A 25391-nucleotide genomic window follows, 5' to 3' on the forward strand; every position below is an offset into this window, starting at 1 on the left:
AAATAAAAATGATGATTCTCTACTAAAAATAATACATCCTTAAATTAATAAACTTTAAAAGTTTAAAATTCTAAAATAACTTAATATTCAAATTAGGCTTTAAACTTCATAAATTATTTAAAAATGCCTCAAGCCTAACTTAAAATAAAATACCACAATAATATTTACTAAAATCGTCCCGGTCTCCTTTCCTTGATTCCGCCTCGAATAAACATCTGAACATAAACTCAAGAAAATATTTTAACGTACATTAAATAAACATAAATAATTAAAATAATAAATTTCATAAATTAAATGAAAGTATGCATTAAAATCATAAAATACATAAGGAATTTAATAACTTGCACGCACGTGGTTCATATGGACTTAAAATTTTCGGGACTTCACAATCTATCCCCCTTAATTTGAATTTCGTCCCCGAAATTCGCTAATCCTAAATAATCCAAAAGTTTAGATTCTTAATTCTAGTATTCTAAAAATCCACGCTACCGCTGCGCTACTCTGATAAATATTTAAGTCTTATGTTGTCTTACGTCTCTTCAATCCTAATTAAATTTCCTACCAAAAACCTCGTTTGCGATTCACAACTTAAAATGACTTATGGAGACTTACTTTTACTTTACTATGATCTTGACTTCTAACTTTTCTCGTTGTTCCCAGTATTAGAAATGAAGGTTCAAGCTTATCGTATTTTACTTTTCTTATACTATACTCGTAATGTTCATCGAACTAATACATTAGCATCAATGCAGTTTAGCCTAAGAAATCTTAGCACCAAAATTTTTCTGATCAACTTCTATCCACGCCAATACACTTAAAAGTTAAATCTTATCTTACCTCATAATAATATTGGCCTACAACTCTTGAATCAATTCTTTACCTTACAATACCACCGTATGTAACTTAGTTATTTACAAATACGTACCAAATATAAAATTGTTGTCAACCTTTAATTTCGAGCAAGGAATACAACAAATATAAAAGTCTATAAGATTTTTAAACAAAATAAATTATGACATCTCATTATAATAATGAGATATGATATACATAATTATTTAAACATATCTAATATTATATACACCATATTTTTACCATAAAATTATACAAATACATACATATACCAACGGTCATAAAACGGTAACTAACGGCTAGTTTTTTTTTTTTTTTTCTCTCTATAAATACCATCTCACAAATACATTCAATCACTCCAACTTTCTCTTCTCTTCTAAAACTTATTCTTCATCAAATATTTTTTTTTTTCCCGAAGAAAAAGAAGATGGCTTTTGCAAAGTTATTTTCAATTATTTTAGTTATTATATTTACGATTCTTGTATTTATCGGAGAATATCCTCCTCATGTTTTTTCTTTATTTTTACGATTACTTGTAATTGTTGTTTATCCATTACTTTGTATTGTAATATTCATTAATTAATAAAATGCATCGTGATTTGTCGTACCACCATGGCAAACTTTTAGATTTCTTACTAAAAAAAAAAAAATCTTAATATTCATTGATTGATAACTTATGTTGAACACAACTAATTCTCTTTTGTATTTATTTCACCCACAAAAATTTCCGTACTAACAAATATTTCATACATTTTAAATTCAACTTGCGCAATCCAAATAGTTTTAGATAACATAATTCCAACACACATATTTACTTATTCCCAATTTTCTTAATAACTTACAAAAAAAAAAATTTCTCAAAACCAGATGTCTACTTAAATCTTTTCATACATCTATCAAGTAACCTAACCATCGATCATAGTCAACTTTCTAGAAAATAAAATTCCAACAAAAGTATAGTCCTAGCTGTTAAGATCATTGATAAAAACTTATAACACATAAATCTTAAGTTCCCAAAAATTTTGCTAACTTATTGTCTACTCTTATAACTTAGTTAATTGAGCAACTTTTACCTCAAATCGTTATCATTCTAAATTCTTAATTTGCCGCAACATTAATTAACTAGCGCCTAACTTTCGAGCCAAATATCAATTCATCTTACAACTCCCTTGATTACCATTTCTTATAATATTATAACCCAAATACTTCAATGTTCTAATGATCTCTTCGAGCTTAAATCCTCGAGATTTCTATCATTTAAACCATTCAATTCTCATTTACCGCTAAACTAGTTCTCCCAATTTCTTAAAATTGTAGCATAAATTCTTAATTTCCTAAAAAAAATTACCCAATTGTCCTAAATTTCAAGAATTCCACAATTACCCATAAGTTGTTGGCATTCTTAATTCCATCTTATAAGTTTCTCGTAACATAAAGTTCGACAATCTTAAGCTTATTAAACCCAAAATCAATTTCCATAACATGTCTTACATTTCTATTAATATTTAAAATCCCAAGTGTTCCTCAAAAGTTTGTATTTAATCCTCAAAAATTTCGGACTTTGCAATTTGGCCCTTAAAGTTCCCAAAATTTATATTTTTGGCCCTACAACTCTTTGAAATTTGCATCTTCATACCCATAAATTTTTCGACTTAACCCCATTAACCTTAAAATTCTTGAACTAATAATTTAATCCCAAAATTTGATAAATTCGAAAATAATCCCTTAGAATATTGCTTTGCACTTAGGTCTTTAAAATTTTCAATTCGTGCAATTCAATCCTTAAATCCAACTGGAAAGACATGCATCCTAAATAAATTCTACGTCTTTATATTTCTAAAGATCGTCGTAGTCCCGAACCATTAATCCTTTAATGGAGTTCTAAAAGAATCAACTCAGCTAACAACCATGAATCATCAGAAATTTCTTATAAAATCTACAAGTCCCAAAAGCATTCATCATTATCAAGTTTAACTTATGACCCACAAGTATAACATCAGTACTATTAACCAAAAATTAATATAGACAAATCATTTTCAACTTTTCCAAACGCCCAAAAATAAAATTCTTACTCATGTCCAAGTCCACCACACCAACATGCAAGAAATTAATTACTTTCTCATTTCATGTCATAACATGCATAAAAATTTTAAAGATCCAATCTCAATTCATAATGACAAGTCAGCCTGTACTCTGAAACGTATGTCATGTAAACATACAGGTAATAGAATTTAAAGCATACACATACTGAAATCATGACTTGATGTTCATTACTTAAAAGACTTTAAAACTTACAGACTTGAGGTGTGACTTCGTGAGCTTCTTGCGACTGGCAGTAGGCATAACCCTTTACAAGAACACCGCTCTGATACCAACTGAAACGTACCGTACTTTTACTACTTCAAAATTTGCGGAAAAATTAAAAATTTTCTTAAACATAAAATTCATACAGTCGTTACTTATCATTCAACATAATAATATTTAAAATCAACATCCCATACTCAAATTTTCCAACAAAGTACTTATTCCAAATTATCTCACAACCAACATAAAAACATAATATTTTAAAGTTTTCATAAAACATAAACATAGTGGTCCTCGGGTTTAGCCTTCCGCTCAGTCCAAGCCTGCCCCTTGGTCGCCACCTCCTGTCTCCTCATCAACATACTCACCTGCATCGATCAAGTCTAGTGAGTCTAAAAACTCAACACGTATAAACTGGAATAACGAGTACTACATAATAAAATCGCATGCAACTTAAAAATAGAACATACATAACTTCAAACTTGAACTTGCATAATAAACTTGAAACTTGCATAATAAATTTAAAACTTTCATAATAACCTTAAAACTTGAACATACATACTTTGAAACTTGAACTTGAATAATAGCTTGAACTTTGCATAATAACTTTGAATTTTGCATAATGACTTTGAACATACGTACATACATACTCTGACGTGCCATCATCATAAACTTTCATAAACATACTGCATACTTGAACTTAATTGAACATACGTAACTTCATCATTTTCGTAGAGGATGTTTCAAAGCAAGTGACCCTTAACATAATAAATATCTGATCAGACAAACCACAGTACTGGGCTGACAGGGACGTATCCACTGCCACATACATGAGATCCCTGTTCATAATTTAACAGGCCAGTTGATCCACGTTCATAATTTAACGCTTCACAACCACGATCTAACCCGTTCATAATTTAACGGGCGGATTGGTCCCCGTTCATAATTTAACGCTTTCCAATCCTAACTTCAAACCCGTTCATAATTTAACGGGGTGGAGAGGTCCTCGGCCACGTTCACCGACTTCCAAACCCATTTACTTTTGGTCACAAGACATTTAGCATACCTCAAAAACTTCAAATATTTTCTTTGCACGTCATACATACTTACTTAGCGCTGAGGGATTCGTTGGATGTCAATCGTGTCGTTGCTGCAACATACTAACATGATTTCATAAGCTTAACGTGTACAACTTAAACGTAAAAGTCATGCTTAATCTCAAGCTAAATAATTTCTTAGAACATTCTATAATTTCTCACCACTTGACCTTGTTAAACATTAATGTTAAATCATACCATAACACCTCAAACCAAACCTTAAGTGATAAAATATTTATCCCAAAAACTGAAGCTACACGGACCCCGTACCCAAGTCAGGCCCCGGGTCCGTGTAGGTACTGCCTCGTATGTGTCATGTAAAAGAAGGAGCACGGAGCCCGTCCCTAGGTCCGTGTACGGGTCCGTGTCTGTGCGTTTAAATATGTGTTGAAGAAATGAGAAGGCACGAACCCCGTGCTAACCTCCGTCTCCGGGTCCGTGTCCGTCTGCCCAACGAATTATTTGATGAAAATTTTATGACATGTCTATTCTCCCAATTAACACATAATGCATCAAGATTCCACACTATGAGACCATTCTAGGACACCATAACAATGAACTAAACTTTTATAATCACCCTACAATTTATACGACCCAAAAATACTGTCATTTATATTAAAGTTTATTTCTTACGACTTCTTAATAATTCAAGCTTTTAACGACATGAATCGAAACCTCAAAAATACTCTAAACATCATTACTAACTTTCTTATATGCAGCAACGATAACCCATCGATCCCCAACAAAGCCTGCAACATAAAAACTTCAAGAACACATTAAAATTCATAACTTTCTTGAAACACGATTTGAGCAGTCATACGAAAAACATCATAACTCACTCGTTTTTAATCCAAATAACTCGAATTTTATATCAAATCGAACGTATCGAAAAGATCTACGTTTTTGTAGTTGAAAGTTTTCTCAAAATATGTACCGAAAAATTGCAGTTTTCGAAATAACATCAAAACAGGAATTTTCGGATCTAATTTGAGCAGTCATACTAATAACACCATAACTCACTCGTTTTTAATCCAAATAACTCGAATTTTATATCAAATCGAACGTATCAAAAAGATCTACGTTTTTATAGTTGAAAGTTTTCTCAAATTATGTACATAAAAATCGCAGTTTTCGAAAGACCATCATAACACGAAATTTCAACTCCAAAAATACTTCCAAATACATTCGGTAGATTTTTCTGCTCAAACTTCTACATCATACATACATTTTTATGCTTAAAAACAACTTAATACATAATATGACATGATCGATGCAGCAAGAACAGATTATACGTACCTTTTGATATTTAAAAATACCGTAACGACGATACCGAAGCGGAGACGATACGGAAGACGATCCGGGACTAACTTTGCTCGAATTTTTCTTGAATAACCTCAACCAAAAGATGCTGGAATATTGCAAAGAAAAAAAAGATGGACGTGCTCTTGGAAAGACAATTTGATAAAGAAAAGTGGAGAGGAACCAAAAATAATAATGGAGAGAAGAGTTTTTAAAAACTTTCTTTTCTCCTTAGTCAAATAGGTTGAATAACATGTGTTTTGTTTTGTGTGTATATGTAATATACGTGTATATGTATGTGTAAAGGTGTGAGTGTGTGTGTGAGTCAAATTGTGTGTGCTTGCATGTTTAAATAAATCATTTAATAAATGATCATTTTAAGGATTTTAAATTAATATAATAAAAATACTAATTAATCAATTAGTATACTAAATAAAAATGATGATTCTCTACTAAAAATAATACATCCTTAAATTAATAAACTTTAAAAGTTTAAAATTCTAAAATAACTTAATATTCAAATTAGGCTTTAAACTTCATAAATTATTTAAAAATGCCTCAAGCCTAACTTAAAATAAAATACCACAATAATATTTACTAAAATCGTCCCGGTCTCCTTTCCTTGATTCCGCCTCGAATAAACATCTGAACATAAACTCAAGAAAATATTTTAACGTACATTAAATAAACATAAATAATTAAAATAATAAATTTCATAAATTAAATGAAAGTATGCATTAAAATCATAAAATACATAAGGAATTTAATAACTTGCACGCACGTGGTTCATATGGACTTAAAATTTTCGGGACTTCACAATTGTACTCCACAAATATAATTTGTCTTGATCAAAATTCACACTTTGCAGTTTTTACGTACAATTTTCACTTCTCAGTGTTTTCAACACAAGTCTTCAATGTTCAACATAATCAGTCAGATTTTTCAAAGACATCCGAATATCATCGATATGAATAATCACAAAATCATCAAAATACATCTGAACTACACAGGTTATCAACCCATAAACATAGCTGGAACATCTCAAGGAGAAACACTCGATCTGATATAACCCTTGACCCGTAATTCTTCAAGCTATTCTTTCAACTCTTTCTATTCGATCAGTGCCAGTAAGTATAATATTTCAAAGATAGAAACTATACTTGGCATCAATTCCATGCTGCAGTCTATCTCTCTAATCGAAGGCAATCCCGAAATCTCATCTGGGAAGACATCAGTATATCACTGGCAAATCAGCCAATGATGAGCTCGACTTCAGTACATCAACTGAATACACAAAGAATCCCTCTATTCCTTTCTGTAATAGTCAAGTCATCAATAACACAGATATCAAACGCATTCTAGATCTAAAATCCTTAACGTCGAATTTCTATTCATCAGCCATATCAGGTCTGAATCTCATAATCTTATGGGCATTATCTATTGTCGTTCTGTACTTGATCAGCATATCGATACCAATCATGTAGTCAAAATCAGACAACTCAGGTACAATACAATCTGACTCAATTTCATGCTCGTCGTACTGTAACATACCATATTTCACAGACTTCACTGATATCAGCCCTCTTCCCCAAAAGAAGAGGAAACAATTACTATAGCAGATAAGTACTCGAGAGACATTGCATAAATCAATGCAACTCGTTCACAGATAAACGTATAGGATGCACTAGTATCTATCAATACCTATGCAAGATAATCACAAGGAGAATAATTATCTGTCACTACCTCATCAGGTGTGTTCTGGGCCTATTCCTCGGTCCATGCAACCACTCGGGCCTACAGTCTTGGGAGGTTGGCTAACAGTCTGGCTTCCTCCTGACCTTAGTTGTGACGGAGTAGTAGTCGGTGGGGGCTGGAATGAGTGAACACCAGATGATCGTCTCTCAGTCTGAGTCACTGATCCAGATGATTCAGCTCCCTGGAACCTCTGAGAACCTTGTTGTGGACATACTCTAGAAAAATTCCCCTGCTGTCTGCAGATACGGCAACTACCAATCACTCCTTGGCATTGCTCAGTCGGATGTCTCCCTCCGCAGGTGTTACAATACACTCCAGTATAACTCTGTATGGATTCACTGGAGCTAGATGAACTACTCCCAGATTTCTTAAACTGTTTTCTTTTGGTTTTCAAATAGTCTTTCTTCTTACCACTGCTGTTGCCACTATCAAATCTGGAAGGCAATTGCTGTGGTCTCAGTGCTGGAAAAACATACGAAGCTCCCTTCTGTCTCGTCAGAATTGCTTCAGCTCTTTTGGCTCTGTTCAGTGCATCAACAAAGTTATTCGGTTGTTCTACATTTACCAATGTAAGTATCTCAGGATTCAATCCTTTGATGAACTGATCAACTACCGCTTCGTTATTCTCAGCCACGTGAGGAGCAAAACGTAGCAAGGTAAAGAATTTGGCCAAATATTCTTCGATATTCAACTGACCATATCTCAGATTTGCAAACTCTGTACTCTTGTCTTGTCTGTAAGATACTGGAAAAAATCTTTGATAAAATTCAGTTTTGAAGATTTTCCACGTAATCACTGTACCACGCTGTTCTAAAGCTTCCTTGGTTACGAGCCACCAACTCTTAGCGACCTCGTGTAACTGATGCCCAATCAGTGTAACTCTACGTTCATCTGTGCAATCAAGGAAATCAAACTACATTTCTATCTCATCTAACAAATTCTCACAATCAACAGACGCCTCAGTACCCTTCAGAATCGGCGGTTGAAATGACTGAAACCTCTGCAACAATGTTTCCATCAGAGTTTCTGATACATCCATCTGATTAGTCAAGATACTACCCTGTTCTGGGATTCCTCGAGCAGGTCAATCTGATTATAAAAAAGGTTAGCAATCACATGAGACAAATCTGTCTCAGTCCCTTTCTGATCAGCTTACCTCTGATCAAGAATCGGTTCTGATTCATTCTCAATAATACACATTACCAAATCAACTCAGATATTCAGGTAATCATGTATTACCACATCGACTCAGATATTCAGGTAAACATGTATATTCGAAAACAAGAAAACATGCGATCATACTAGCATATACAATGTAAATCAACATTATAATAAGTCACATGCTAGCATCGCAAAAAGCAGGAAAGAAAACTCAATCTACCTCGCTCGTTCTATCTTCTATCTCAATCTAAAGGATCTATCGCTCTGATACCACCTGTTGTGGGGACCCGGACGCTAATCATCTTTTTAGTCATCATTAGGATCAATATACTAATCAAATAATTAGGGTCATAAAAAAAATTTTTTAAAATGCGGAACGTAATGGAATCAATCTAATATACATACCAGTATATAAGTACAAGTCTTGTACAACATGCATTCAAACCAAACTAAAGTTCAACTACTACATATCCAGTGCTGAAACCTATCTACATCAAAGTCCGGAATCACCACTCTAATCTCGATCTCTCATCTTCTTTTTGACCCTGATCCTGTCCCATATGTTGTCATGCACACATACAAACACGAAAAAAGCCGGATAACTCCGGTGAGAATATAATCTCAGTATAAACAATGTTTACATGCAACCATATAAAAACATATATAACAGCATGAAACAGATATCAATACATGTATCCTAATCAGATTTGAACATGAATCAACAAGTTATGACACATTAGTGAATACAGATGAAACTATAATAAAAACATGAATCGTAATCTACGAAACATGAATCAATACAAATCTGTAAATCAAACTCTTGACTCGATCTCTCAGACTCGACTCATCTATCATCTAGGGATCCCGGTCTGAATAAGAACGTAACAAGTCTCCCACCTACTTTCCCGTTTGCGGTGGCGGTACGTCCCTATTTCTGGACTTTGGTCTGATCCATATCGAATAATCAGCAATAAGGACCTCTCCGTCTCTTAAGCCATTCGATATACCAAACGTCAAGTGTCTTGGCACTTCCGCCAATCCTACTCTGACAATGTGCAATGGACTAGTGACCACTCTGTCACAATCTAGTCCCTCTGTCAGTGACTCTCACTCAATAGCTATCCGCTATCCACTGCTTTTCTATACATCAATAGAATAAGCATACTCAGGCAGATAATACAAAGGTATAAAAACAATCGGTCAAAAGACTAGGCACGTCAGCCCATAACTCAAGATATGCTCTGCTATAATTCAATAGACTAAGCACATCAATCTCAAGAATCACAAACATCAATGCAATAAATAAAGTATGTGGTTTAGGGAAACTGGAGTTAAATCTAACTCAAGTCGATCTCCCGGTTAACATTGATTTATACCTTTCTTTCCGTCGATCTGTCGAAGTCAAAGTCTGGAATCTGAATCTGTCAATGTCAATCAATTTGAAATGACATAATTGAGAAGTACAATATCAAATACTATTCAATTCAAATCTGTTCTGTTCAATATACAATCTGATCAATAATGACAACATAACGGCATAATCTCGATATACCCAACCGGTCAACAACAAGAGATACAATCTGTAACTCATAATCAATATCAATATCATCCCCATTCTAATCCATATCACAAATCTGCTCAATCTCAATTAATATATTCTGAAAAATCATAACAATTGTATAAACAGTCTGTTCTTCGATCTGACTTCAAATATATACTGATCAGTATATCCAGAACACATAATAATAGTCAAATCTCAATTCATAATCAGTAACGATACAAATCTGATATCAAATCTCAATCAATTGCTTCCGAAAATCATAATAATTCCATACAGTATCTATTCTTCAGTCCGGTTTCGGTTCTACGATGTCTAAAATGTCAAGAACACCATATATGAATTATATCCAATTCCTTCAATGTCATATTTTCAAATCATATCAAAACGTAATAAAACTTACGTCCAGTTGAAGCTCTTGTCGATAGAAACACAATACTGAAATCGGATTGAAATTCAGACGGGCGGATCTTGAACAAATCTCAAATCTATAAAATAAAAGGCGTAAGGATTTTCCAGAAAGAATTCTCGTTCCTTTCTCCAGCTTGTGAAGGAACGCAAGCATATATATATCCAAGTTGCATGCCATGATACGTGTCTATTTCTTCTTGTATTTCAGGCGGCGCTCGGGCGATCGCATAATACCACTCGGGCGCGGAATGTTCTGCCCATGCCTTTGTTTTATCAAACACTGGCGCTCGGGGGGTCAAAAACTATCGCTCGGGCGCCATACTCTCTGCCCGATTACTCCTCTTGTTGCACACCGGCGCTCGGGCGGTCATATTCTACCGCTCGGGCGCCATACTTTCTGTCCAAAAGATAAACTGCTGGTGCACTGGCGCTCGAGCGGTCATTTTCTTCCGCTCGGGCGCCAGATGTTCTGTACAAGCTTTTTGGTCTTGTATTGTACCGACGCCCGACTTCTCCATTTGAACGCCTACAACCTCAATTTTGTCAATTAATCAATATCTGATTACAGTAATCAAATATCAGGCCTTACATTACTCGAGAAGTTTGAATAACTTTAGAAATTATAAGAATATGATGGTGATTATGGAAAATATTGCAAATTATGTGGGTGTTGTGTAAGAAATGGAAATAGAAGATGTAGATTCGGACGAACTCGAGAATTTTCTCCACTTGAATTCTCGTCGATATTTGGAAAGTTTAAAAAATCCCTAAAAGGCTGACTGAAATTTTTATCCATTCCATTTTTTTTTTTTTTTTGTTTTTTTGTTTTTTGATATATAGTGTTTTTTGGGTATAAAAATTGATGTAAAATGTTGAAATATATGAATTTTAGTTGGGATATTCGGATTGTGGATGACATGAGATTCCAAATATCCTGGATGCTCTTAATTCGATTTCTGAGTCACTAATTTTTTTTTTTAAATATTGCCAATTCCTTATTTATGACACGATTGTATATTTTATATTCAACTTTATCAAATCAAACCTCGATACACCGAACACGGATGAAATCAAAACCCAAGTCAAAAGTCCAGAGGAATCAACGAATCGGGTGTACTTCGAGAGTTTTTAAAGTCGGTTTTAAAATATTAGATTTGCATATGAATTATCAAACTCAAAATAAACTATAACAAATTTTTTTTAGCAGATTCAGACCCAAATCACGTTGTTCAATAATTTATTATTTTAGTAACAGCATGATATAGTATAGTCATATATCAAATGAATATATTTAGAATGTTTTGAGACTGTGTTTTATGGTGAGCTTTCAAATATGCTAATATGTTACAAGCTGAGCTCAATTATTCGATCTCTAATTCGAATTAAATTTTAATTGTTCATTATTCGAATCAAGCTCGAATTCAAACTTTATATTTTCTCCATATTCGATTGAATTTGATGTAATTACATCCCAAAGTGAACCTATGAGCTCACGGGCCGATCAACAACGACTTGGCTCATTCATTCTTTCAAATTTAAAAATAATTGTCCAAACAGAGCCTAAAATTTTTATAATTCTTCCCCGATAAGAGTAGAGATGGACGATATCATACAATTAAAATGACAATTTCTAGTAAGAATTTGAAATTTCCAAATGATTAAATAATAATCAACTCATTTGCGTCGTTTGGATGCGGGCTGGAGAAAGAGTTTGAGGAAATGATTATAGATGCGTTTAATAAAGAGAGATTTTCTATTAAAAAAAAACCCTACTTCAACCTACCATATCAAATTTAGCCTAATATTAAGCCAATTTTTAAAAATAGAAATTTATTTCCATTACTTTGAGAAATAAATTTAATTTGATAACTTAACGTATATGATAATTATTTTTCAAGAATTTTGCATGATAGATATAAAGAGAGTTTCGAAGAAAGAAAATATGTTGGAACCACGAAATAGTAGAGTATACTTTGTTTTATGTGGATTATTTAATTTTTTCCAAATATTTTTTATTTTCTAAGATTTATGTAGTGGTTTTTTACTCACATTTTATTCTATAAAATTGACAGTAGTTTCATTTCTTCATTCGTAATGCTTAATAATTGAGATTGAGAAAAAATATTCGAATAAAAAATGAAATAAATTTAATATGACAATTAAGTTAATATTTAAAATATAGTTATTCCTTCTAACATATACCAAATAAATTTTATTTTACTTAGTTGTAATTAATCGAGATATTGAAAAGAGTAAATTAAGGGTATTTTAGGATTTTTAAAATATTAAAGATTATATTATATAATATGCGGTGAAGAAGGCTATATTTAAAAATATAACTTTTTTGTCAAAAAAAAAAATATATAACTTTAACAGGGGCTGAAATAATGAGATTTCTAAATGAGTTCCATAATCTTTCCTTTTGTATTTGTATTTTTTCTAAATGAGAGTTATAAAAACAAAATTAAAAAGCACCAAAAATTGACCCTAGCTTGTGATAAAAAAAAAATGAGTGAGTCTCATGTGAGATCGTCTCACGGATCTTAATCTGTTAGACGGGTCAATCATATCAATATTCACAATAAAAAGTAATACTCTTAACATAAAAAGTAATACTTTTTCATGGATGACCCAAATAAAGATCAATCTCACAAAATACGATCCGTGAGACCGTCTCACACAAGTTTTTGCCAAAAAAAATTAACACTGTGATAATGAAACATACTTGTAATTTTTTTTGTTTTTATAAGAAAACTATTCGTTTTATTTTTCGTTAAAACGCCAAAAATTATTATAATGTGATTTTTTAATAATTTTTTTACTATTCGAAAAGTGGTTCGAGTGAAGAAAGCTAGGAAAATAAAAGTTGAAAACATTATAATTTACAGATGAATTATATAAAATAAATTATTCAGCTTTACTAATTCAATAATTATCCGAACCAATTATTATAATTAGCGTATGTTATCACGTTGATTCTTTTAAATTTCGTAATTATTACTTGCCACGTCTTCAACTCTTGATTAGACAGCTATTCCTAAATTTAAATATCAGTGTTCGATTCAGATTCCTAATGACAAATCTTATGGTCTGAATATTACGTTGCAAATACAATAATTATAATTTTTGATAAAGCTATAAACATTCGGCCTTATTATTTGTAAATAGTAAAATATATATAGTCGATCTTTTAATATTATAGAAACTAGTATTTAACACGTGCGATGCACACGATGATATTATTAAAAATTAGTGAAAATGAATAGATATTTAAAATGAAAAAATATATATAATTATAAAAATAAAAATAAAAACTATTTTTTCGTTAATTTTAAAAAACTTTCTTAAATACAACGCATGTCGTTTAATATTTTTGGCTAATAATCACTATCATATATCATTTTTTTTATTATGTTAGCCTAAGGCAATGACATGATTCTTATCGTGTTTAGTGAATTGATGTCGACCACCAACCTTAATACATATTTAATTCTTTAATTTTCGAGAAGCTATATATTATTATTTTTTAACATGTGATAAAAAAATATTTCTAAATCACATTCAATAAAATTAATGATAAATATTTTTTAAAAATTCATTAATTTCATCTAAATCCACATTCACAAACAATTTTGCGACATGACACGTGTTTGACACATTTGAATGATAACAATAATTGTTTTATCAATATCTTTATCCGAATGAGTTGTGATTTTATCTACAAAATCTCTTCGTAATATACACAACAATCTATTATTCCGAAAGAAAAATGAAACATGTAAACATATGTAAATTATGTATAAATCAGAAAAGTTATTTTATTAACATTTACTATGTGTATTTCAAAACAATGTCAATAAATTTTATAAGGTGTCTTCTAATAAGTTACGTACTTTCTTCAGAATTGGTTTAATCATTTCAATTACGGGACATTTTACACTATCATGTATACGTGAACTTTGTAATATATAAGAAAATTATCACATTAGTAATACGTAATAACTAAAATTTTGTACAAATAGAATAATAATATTTTTACTTCTCGATCATGAAAGACAGATTTCAAACTTAATGTCTCGTTTTTCTCGTTGTTTCCATATGTAGGTAGTTCATAACAACGAACAAATCTTAATTTAAACGAACATTGCATCTTGAAAGGATTCAACTCATATATGGTGCTGAAAAGAGGAGTCATTTCAGAATTCAATTTTGGAGTAAATAAATTTAGTAAGATAAATAGAATAAAATTGGTTTCTAATATAATATGCAATATTGCATTATTTATAATTTAAAATTCAAATAAGACATCACATGGGACAAAAATTATACATTGGATGCTTTTGACAGAATTATATCATACATTAACTCTTTCAAATTATGGAAGTCTCGAATTGCATGCATTGGGTGTCAAACATTTCTGATTATTAAGGGTATTATACATGTTTATTGATAGTAATTTAATGTCAATTTGAAATTCTTTTGAATTTATCTCTTTTAATTTTCAAGAAGACAATTAAAGTATACAATATACACATGGTTTTGGAAAAAAACTACAATGCATTGATTATTTCAAATTAAGTTAAATTTGAAATAATATGCATTTGAGATCAAAAATTTATGATTATTAAATTGTAATTTAATGTTCATTGAAAAACCTTATTCTAGTGATCTTTTAACACCCAACCAATTTTATTTTTAGAAAAATTAAATAAACTAATTGATAGACATAAATTAGTTGTGGCGATGAAAATAAAAACCAGCAGCATTCTTTAAGAAAAACAGTAGACAATAAGAAAAGCAGAAGCTACTGTGTTAGTAAAACAAAAGCAGTAGAAAGGATAGAAAAACAGAAACAGAAGAAGATGTTTCCTAACGGAACTAATCTTAAATGTTACCGTTAAGGTTACCTAGTACTAGTATTAATTGCAGCATTAAATACTGTACGAAGTCATTTAATTCGCTTTACCGATTTTAGTATGAAACATGACTGATTGTTTTATAGCTTTTCTGCAGGAACCTTTTTAGGTAATAATGCTGATTCAATCAGAAGTCAGAAGACATCTTCTGATCATAGACGTTGAACTCAGTCACCTATATATATGGAACAAACCCATATAGGAGACATGGATTTTAATATAGTTTACGTTTTCAATAGAGTTTAGTTTCAATTTGAGTAAAAAAATAAAAAATATATAATACATGAATTACATTTGAATTGATATAAAAATTAAATAAATTCAAAATTGAATTAAATGAATTGATATAATTAATGCAAACAATAATTGAAGTGGTCATTTATTGTAGTACACATATTTCAATATTCATGATATATCTTTCTTTTTTTAGAAATGACATTTTGGCGGGAAATTAATATATATATATATATATATATATATATTATTCTCCAATTTCTTGATAAAACAACAACACATCAAAAATGAATTGTTATTATAAAAACATTTCAAGTACATTAATCGCATGCCTATTTTTGTGGCCTTTTGAGCAAAGTATGTTGTTAGTACATGTCACGTCCCGAGACCTAGACGTGCTGAAATTGGCATTGTTCAACAATCACATAATCGTCAACAACAAATCTCGTACCACCATATAACCAAAATCAATTTATTTCATAAATATCATTGTTTTTAGAACGTAAAATCTCAAAACCTAATAAAAATTGCGGAAATATCTTACACTTAAATTAAAACTTGAATTAACGTAATAAAATATGTGAAACCAATCTCCAGTTTCCGTCACCAGCCCTAAAACATGTATTTTCTTCGTCTTCAACTTGTACCTCCGACTTATCTGGGAGAGAGAATAAGTGATGGGTGTTTGGGGAAACTACCGTCGAACTCGAAAATTAGCAGAGTAGAATCAGGATCATACATGACGGAAAACATAGCTGCGGTGAAGGCAAATTTTTCCCCCCAATGACACTTCTCTGCTCCCTCTCAAATGCCCTTCCGTCTATGATCAATATATCAAACTATGGGTTCAGCCCACCCAATCAATTTTTCCTTTTTTATATAGTTTTTACATGCTTTTTGCACTTAGTATAGTCAACCAAAGGATGACTGTTTTTTCAGGCTTTTGTTTTAAGCGAAAGCTTTTTCCTCACATCGCGCATTAGCTTTCACTTTTTTTAGAACACTGAACTCAGTTTTCATTGCCACTTACATGTTTGTGGACAAATTTCTAGATTTATCTGACGTTTTCTGTCCATACAACACATGATTCAACCGCGGTGAAGCAGGAGCTTTATTGAGCTGAGGTGATCTATGTGAATTTTTATGGAAAAATATTTTTTTCCACGAATATGTATGAAATTTGAAATTTTTTCTTGTTTGGTCATTTTATCAAGGACGAAATCGAGGCTCTCTGTTGTGATTTACTTTTAGGGGCAGAGTCGATTTGCAAATATCATACACGAACTTGAAAGGTTTACCCCGTGACAACCAGATCCCAAATCCAGTCTTCCTGAATATTGATTTTTGGGTCTGTTCCGAGCAAGTTTTCTTGAAACTAGTAAAAGCTAAATATCACAACTAAAATGCAGGAACGAAACCATACTTGGGATTCTCCCATAGTCATTACATGGCTTTCCACTATAGAATGGAAGTCGTAGTGCCATGTAGAAATAAAAAGATTGTCAAGATCGTTAGAGAAGTGGTCAGGATAGAGTTATTAGTGCAAGGCTTCTGGCTCCCCGAGTAGTCATCATAGTCGTCAAAGCCATCGGAATTTGAATCAAAATCAGCTCCAGAGCTATCTCCTGCCCACTTAGACATCTTGTTACCCCTGCTGACAGAAAGAAACAAAGTTAGGTATAGCATTTTGATTGATGACTCCGATATATTGATCTCTATGCAAATGAAATGATGAACGTATGTGGTAATGTTATGTGTGCTCCCTTAGTAAACGATGTAGGAGAGAGCTGTAGGCCAGATATAAGCATCGGTCATCTTATTGACAAATTGAAAATGTTTTCAAGGTGGTATGATTGATTTCTCCCAAAACTTGAATCCACCTTCTTCTAAAGTGAGTGTGGACTCAAAGGAGACGTTATAGAGACAATCATGCCAAGGCTCCCAAAGCAGAGGGGTATAATTAAAAAAAAAAAAAAAAAACAATTTTACAGAAAATATGACAAGGCCAGGGACGACCGCCACCCATATCAGCTAAATCCGGCTATGTCATGGCAAGCAAGACTTGCTTGCACAAGTTGCCTCGTGGATCCTAAGCATGAAAAATGGTTTTAGAGTCAACCAATGGGTACTCTATCGGCGGAGATGATCTTGTTATGGTTCAATGTGTATATTGGTGAGGTCTTTAAATGTGTGAGAAATTTGTAAATGTTTGTAAGATTGTATGTTGGGTTCTCCAGCATCTTGAAATAAATCAGCGCTATTCTCTTAGCGTTTTAACTGAGAAACAAACAAAATTTGTGACTAGTTCTTTATTAAAAAGAGCAAAAGCAACAGACAGGAAAAAGGGAAAAAGAGAACAAAGTTAAAGAAAGAATAAGTAAAATGACCTGCTCCTAAGGACACCAGCGTTGAGCGTGAGCAAGTCAATATCTGCAGCAGATTTGGGCTCCACACTATAAGCCTTCTCATATTTCACCCCTACATCTTGTCCTGACGCCACGAAGAATGCTCCATTCACCATTATATCTCCTTCACTCCTCCAATTCCAATCCCTCCATTCTTCATCCGAAGTATCCAACCGTTTCGTAACCTACAACACAAATTAGTTCAATATAATGGATTTGAGATGATGATCTCGGACAGACCCTAAGTCGGTAATATGTAATCTTTTGTCTCATGATGGATTGTAGAATTGATGTTTTTCTTAGAGCCCCTGGGCATGGGATGTGCCAGAATGATAGTACATTGTTCAAGGAAAAAGATTACCTCCTTTGCATTGTTATCAAAAGAGGCAATGTAGCGGTTTCCTTGGCTATTGATGGTAGGACTCGCACTACCTCCAATCGCATACATTTCCCACCTTGTAAAGTCATTGTTTACCACATGTATGTATCCCCTTCTACACCTTGGCATCCTCTGTATTAGTCTTTTACCAAAATGGTTAAAAGCTATGGTCACTTGCATCCCAGAATCGGGCAAATAATTGTCGCTGTGGCCTAATAACATGACCTCATTATGGTGTGAGAAAATGTTGTTAGATATGGTGATTGCAGTGGATCCCATGACAGCATCAATCAAGCCATCTTTACAATTTGACAACCTGCAATGATCAATCCAAATGTCCCTTGATCCAAATATGGAGATCCCATCACCGTCTGATAGTGTACGCCACCCAGAGTGTGTTGGGCTCGATCTAACATTTGTCTCCCCCGATTGGTAGCAATGGTGTATATGTATATTATGAATGATGACATTGTTTATATATTGCAATGTTATGCATCCTCCCCCGGTTATATGTACGTTTGCTCCCCGGCCGTCCAGAGTCTTATAGGAGTTGAAAATCAGCTCTTGGGAGAGATGAATGAGCATATTGGTGGGAAAAACAATCCACAGAGGTTCAGTTTGAATGACTGCATATCGAAGGGTTCCCGGCTTTGGGTTGACGGCATCGCCGTCTGATGAATCTGTCACGACATAGTAACGCCCCCCTTTGCCACCAAGGGCATATTGACCAAACCCAATGGCGCAATCTGCAAGCCTTTGACGGTTGAGTTGCCAATTGGGGTCGCAACGCCAGCAGTCATCCATGGGATTGCCAGTGAAGCAAGTGGATGACTGGTCACTGGTGGTGTAGGATAGCATTTGTCTTCTTGACATTGATGCATTGACTCTTCTGCGGGAATTAATGAAAATAAAATCTGTTCAGGGCCCAGTATAAGATATAAATTATAGTGAACATTTGCATGTACTTGTCACTAGTCAATTCATGAAAGACGACAGTCAATTCATGAAAGACGACACACATAGGATTCCATGGCATGCAACAGAAAATTGAAAAGTTGATGGAGGACCACACTTTAGCTTAAAATGCATACACGAATTCAAGTAAGTTTATAGATTCACACACACAGAGATGTCTGACATGGAAGACCACGCATCAAGAAGAAAAACTTGTTCTCTCGGGGCGTGCTCCAACAAGAATTTAGTCCAACATTTTAAGTCTTAACTAGAAAATATTTTGATCTCCTGACTGTATATCCTCTAAGTTTGCTTAAAACAGTCAAATAGTATAAAGCTGTGAAGACAGAGAAAGATGAAAATCCCACAACTCTGCAGCTCATATTTTGTGTTATACAGAGTTAGATACAGCATGTGCAGTATAAGTCCAATGGTTCGCCGGAACGGGAACGGGAACGGAACGGCCGGAACGGGCGTTCCGGAACCGGAACGGATGCAACCTTGACGAGGTTCCGGGGTGTGTAGGTTGATGGCTTGTATCGGCGTTTCATATACCGAAAACGGGTATTTAACGGCGGAACGGCACGGGACATGCGGAACGGCACGGAATGGAAGGGAATGAATTTGTAGGTTGATGGCTTGAATATAAATGTTTGTTTTCATCAACTTATATTTCATTTCTCATTGTTATTTTATTATCATATGATATGAGTAATTTAATAAGTTTAATATTAATTTCACTAGGAACATTGGAAAGCAAAGCACATCGGTTGATGTGAGATAGTGAATCTTGAGTCTTATTCCCGGTGCATCCATCGATGAAAGACTAATAAAGAAGAGATCGCAAGTCAACTATTTATATTGAGAAATTTTCATTACAAAGTGTGAAAAAACTAAGTTAATTATAAAATATTTCTATTTTAATTGATGTTAAATAATTTGTAACATCACTTTATATAAGATTTGATGCTTATTATTAGTCCATCACTCTAAATTGATTCAAATTTGTGCGAACTTATATATATCCAATCGAAAATATTTTAAAGTTTTAATTAATTAAATACAAATAATTTTTAATAATATATTTAATTTTTGATATGGTTGGAAATATTTTAAATGTAATGACCATATAAATTGTGTTCAATAAATTTTTAATAAAATTTTAAAAACATTTTAATTTCTTATTTACATCAAATAATCTATTTAAATGATATTTATTTTAATTTTCATATTTCTAAATATTTTTCAAAATTTTTAATTTTTATATATTTATAATATTTTTTTAAAATACTCGTTCCGCGACCGTTACGCGAAATTTCATTGTAATTGGAACGGCAGCATCCGTTCCGATCTCCGTGACCGCGACAAGCGAACCATGAGTCCAACTCTGTATACATGTATCATAGACAACCCGAAAAAGGTTCAGACGTGACCCGGTCGTTAGTCCCTCGAAGGAAAAAAAAACACACACATTTTTTTTAAAAATGTTTAAGTTTTAGAGGAACTGGTATCCTAAACATGCACATTGCCATAGAACACTGTAAACAAACATTTTCGGTGTTGGACTAAAGTTTTTACGCCCAAATGTAGAGGAAGTGAGACCGGAGAAGCTTAAACTGAACTTACACGAAAAAATAAATAGAAGCCAAAACTCAGAAAAAAAAATGATAGCAAAAGGGAGCAAATTCTCGCCTGTGAACATCTTGAGCAACAGATTCAGGGTCCGGGTGCTGCCCAGGGAGAGTGAAATTGAGCAATGCTGAAACCTGGCAAGAAAATGCACCCACAAGAAATACAAACACAATGCACCGGCTACTTGTCAGCACTTCCATTGCACTAATCTCTGCAAATGTGGTTTCAGATTAGTGCATTAATGAGAAGTGAGGAGAAGAAGGGAAGCGTTGTTTTCAGTTTCTTAAAAGTCTGAACATTTTGAAGGGCTCAATGCACTGAGTGAATATATTAATCTTGGGTAGTATATTTGTAGTTCCGTTCTACTACCTTTTGTCAGGTCATGTCGTTCCTAAGAGTTAATTTATCTGCACTTTGGTTCACGTAGGGCCTATGTGAATTGATTATAGAAGTCAAAAACATAAAATTACAAATTTGCCCTGGAAGTTGATGTATCTTAGATTACCATTTTACATGTCTATATCGGTGAGATCGATTATATGTATATTTTTTACATAAAAAATAATTACGATTTTACATGTCTATATTGGTGAGATTGATTATATATATATTTTTCATGAAAAATAATATTTTCAATATAAAAAATAAAATAATATTTTTAACATAAAAAATAATTACGATTTTACATGTCTATATTGGTGAGATTGATTTTATATATTTTTCATGAAAAATAATATTTTCAATATAAAAAATAAAATTTTTTCTCGATTTAGGGATCCAATCATAAATTTATTAATAATACTTTTTCTCGATTTAGGGATCCAATCATAAATTTATTTCATAAAATTGATCTTTAAAACAACTTCAATGGTTTTTGTGCTTTCATTTTGGTCATGGTCTAATAAGTTTGAATTTATTTAATTTTAGCAGCCTTTTCAGTTGTGTAAATGTAATACCAAACACATTGTAATGTTTGTCACGTTGGTATTAAATGGACGACAACAACAAAAACATCATACATATTTAACTAAGTCCAAACTTGGCCGATTTATAGGACACATTTTAGAATTTCATCTAATTTTTTCATAGTTTAAACTAGAAATCTAGCAGAAAATCATGTAAAATCATGAGAACATATCTCAAATTACAAACCAAAAGGCCAAATTTTCCCCTGAAAATTATATTTTCCAATATAACTAGGTCTTTCTTACTTCATGTGTTTGTAAATATATTTATGCTTGACCATTTTCATTCTAAAAAAGTAAAAAGCATAAAGTTTATTGTTATTGCGCAATTAATAATTGATATTTCTGTATGATATTTTAATTATCTTGTGGGTTATTCATCAATTTTAATTCATAATTTTATTTTTTTAAAAAAAGAAAAAATCAGGAAAATTACTCGATTCAAACTATACTTTGAACCGTAACCGAACTGTATCGGTTTTAAAATATTTTGATAAAAAGTTGATATTGAGACATAAAAGGGCCCTATTCCTAATAAACTAATGATGAATCCGTTATTTTATTTTCAAAGGCAAATGTTTTAGGGGAAGATACGTTAATGTATTTTTATATAATTAATTTTTAAAAAAATCTAATTTAATATTAAGTGGATATTATTGCAACAACAAAAACTTTTGTAAAACAGTCTTACGAGTCAATTTTTGAGACAGATTTTTTATCTGAATCATTCATTTAAAAAAATTATTTTTATGTCAAAAATATTACTTGTAAATATGTACATTATTTTCAGAAATAAAAATTCATAAGATGAACTCACGAAAACTTACTGTATTGCAACATATGAAAGATGTTGGCTCTGGTCTGCCTATGGATAATCAATTTGTTCGCTTTTGAATGTTGTTGCTATTCAATCCCGCAATTAGCTCAATCTGCAGGGTTAATGGTGCCTTAAATTAAGGTTTAAATTTATCTTCCAGGGACATTTCCGTCACATCATGTGTGCCAATTGGATTTCCTGAAAATGGAGTTTTTTTTTTTGAGTAGGTCTTATGTGAGACGGTATCACGAATCTTTATATGTGAGACGAGTCAAGTCAACCCTATCGACGATATTCACAATAAAAAGTAATACTCTTAGCATAAAAGTTAATACTTTTTTTATGGATGACCAAAATAAAATATATGTCTCACAAAATACAACTCGTTATACCGTCTCACGTAAGTTTTTTCTTTTTCTTTTTGTTGGCATCATCAAATGTAGTAATTCTCGCTTGTTTGGTAAGGCTGAATTTTTTGCCCACCAACTTCTTAAATTTAGTTATCGTATGTTTAAGATTCAATTATAACAATTATGTCTCTAAATTAAAAGAAATTGATATCTCGAGGACATTACCCCTGTAATAATTTTTTTTAAAAAAAATGTCCGAATTGTAATTTTTTTGCTAGAAAAATTTAAAACTAGATATTCCCTCATGTCGTAGGAAGGGCGATACTTTTCTTTTTTATCACTTCATTTATCTACGACATTTTCGCATGGCATACTTTTTAACATAATATCAACGACATTGGGGCCCTACACATAAAATTATTTCTGTTTTTTTCATTTTCTTGATGATATTATCACTCCGTCGTTGCCAAGTATTTTTTAAAGAATTTATATCAGAAATTAATTTATTAAAAAAATAATAATAATTATAATAATAATCACGTCACTTTTTGTGCATTTTGTTAGTGTGGAAATTTGAAAATAGAGTGGGCCATCTATCATTGAATTTGGCTACACATGCTCTTAGACATCGATTGCTTTATCGTGTACGTTTTCAACGTCCTGGATTATTGACAACAAAGCGGGCAATTTGCTAATTAAAAAAATAATATAATTTTTTTAGAAAATGAAATAAAAATGGGAAAAAAAATTTAGTGCGTGGAAGCATGAATTTGTGCAGAACATGGGCACATCGGGTTTCCAATAAAGCACATTTATGATTTATCCATTTTTTTGACGGTATTTTCCAAAAGGGTCCCCATTCTTGGCATTTTAATTCGAGTCGACCCATTTTAAAAAATTTCTAGGAGTAGACATTTCATTTCATTGCCCTGACTTAACAGACCAGCTTCCCGGGCGATCCACGGTTGAAGCCTCTTCGTCTTCCTCTTCCTCTTCCTCTTCCTCTTCCTCATTATATGTTCACGATTGTTTGAGATTAAATTGATATTAACATTCAAAGGTAGCAGGGCTTGACAACAGCGAGGGAGACGATCTTCTTCCATTGGCTAACAAGAAATTAGGGAATAAGTGATTGAACCGAGAATTTCCCCTTTGCATCGACAAAGATTTATATCACTAGTGGAGGAGGTTATCATCGTACAATCAATTTTGTTAAGATGAAACTCAGCAGCCGCAGTTGATGAATTTTTCCGAATCAAACATAAATTAAACCAAACCGAAACTGAATATTTTGGTTTTAGTTACAACCATGATTTCTATTTTTTTTGGTTCAGTATCTTTTTTTATTTAAGTAAAATCCGAATCTCATTGAAAAAATTCTGACAAATTTTCTTTAAAAACATGAGACAACAATAAGTTAATAACTATATTGTGGAACATCGAAATTGTTTCCAATTTTGGTCTGTGATTTATCGTTTTTTATATTATTGATATCGTTCTTACTTAATCACACATGTTTTCACGCCAAGCATATATATTTCTTTTTTTAGTACCACATATGGGATCTTACAGGGTATTGTCCCTTTGTAAGATTAACGACTAAAATTTGGTCAATTTTACTCGTAGCTCGTATTATTTATGTACATCTCACATGAAAAATCATATGTAACCAAATCTTGATCATTCTCCTAAGTGGGATAATACCCCATTGTAAGGTCCAAGGACCCTTGTGAAGACTTATTTTGACTCATTATGTTAATCGGAGGACTTAGATTGCTTATGACTATACGTTGGTCATTCAACGGCTGTGACATCTAATCTTGGAAGCCAACAAATTAAAATAGGGATGAGTTGGTTAAGGTCTGTTAACAATCATAATTTCCTTCTTCTTCGCGTATATTATCCAAAACAGATCAAAGTATCATCTATTTTCTTTATTCTCTTTGAGATTCTTGATTCTGGAATTGGGGAAGCAAGGGAGACAGAGCACTATATACAAACTTGATATACGTCTGTAGATCTGTATTGAGAGCTTGGTGGTGTGGCTTTATGAGAATTGTAACCTTGTATAACTCATTTGTTTAGCGGATTCAATTGGGTGTTCTCATATCCTTAGATGTATGATTGATCTTAATTCGAACCAAGTAAATCTGTATCATTCATTCTGTTCTATTATTTTCTGCAATTTTGTTCGAGTTTTCTTGTTAATCTAACAACCATGTTTGACCATCATGAATAGATTAGCTTTATTCCGCTAAACAAATAATATATGAAAAACAAAATACTAATTGTCATGCCCCGAAAC

The 25391-nt window shown here is 32.5% G+C and overlaps 1 protein-coding gene and 1 long non-coding RNA gene across 2 annotated transcripts; both read right to left on the reverse strand.

Annotated features, from left to right (window-relative positions):
- Positions 1 to 3354: 3354 nt before the first annotated feature.
- Positions 3355 to 5716, reverse strand: LOC142537312 (uncharacterized). The gene is made up of 2 exons (XR_012818519.1): positions 5547 to 5716; positions 3355 to 3521 (listed from the first exon to the last, which is right to left on the reverse strand). It is a non-coding gene; the product is annotated as an uncharacterized LOC142537312 (long non-coding RNA).
- Positions 5717 to 16895: 11179 nt separating this feature from the next.
- On the reverse strand, positions 16896 to 21329 carry LOC142526835 (putative pectate lyase 12). The gene is made up of 4 exons (XM_075631455.1): positions 21015 to 21329; positions 18351 to 19257; positions 17972 to 18174; positions 16896 to 17235 (listed from the first exon to the last, which is right to left on the reverse strand). Exons 1-4 carry the CDS (start codon positions 21152 to 21154, stop codon positions 17043 to 17045), a joined length of 1443 nt encoding a protein of 480 aa, XP_075487570.1. The 5' UTR covers positions 21155 to 21329; the 3' UTR covers positions 16896 to 17042.
- Positions 21330 to 25391: the final 4062 nt, after the last annotated feature.

Source organism: Primulina tabacum, chromosome 2 (genome assembly GCF_025594145.1).
Source record: "Primulina tabacum isolate GXHZ01 chromosome 2, ASM2559414v2, whole genome shotgun sequence".
Lineage (NCBI taxonomy): Eukaryota > Viridiplantae > Streptophyta > Magnoliopsida > Lamiales > Gesneriaceae > Primulina > Primulina tabacum.

Coding starts and splice junctions, on each gene's coding strand:
- LOC142526835 (XM_075631455.1), bottom strand. CDS start 21,154: ATGGAAGTGCTGACAAGTAGCCGGTGCATTGTGTTTGTATTTCTTGTG. Junction 19,258..21,014: donor GTTGCTCAAGATGTTCACAG/GCGAGAATTTGC, acceptor TAATTCCCGCAG/AAGAGTCAATGCATCAATGT. Junction 17,236..17,971: donor GCTGGTGTCCTTAGGAGCAG/GTCATTTTACTT, acceptor TTCTGTCAGCAG/GGGTAACAAGATGTCTAAGT.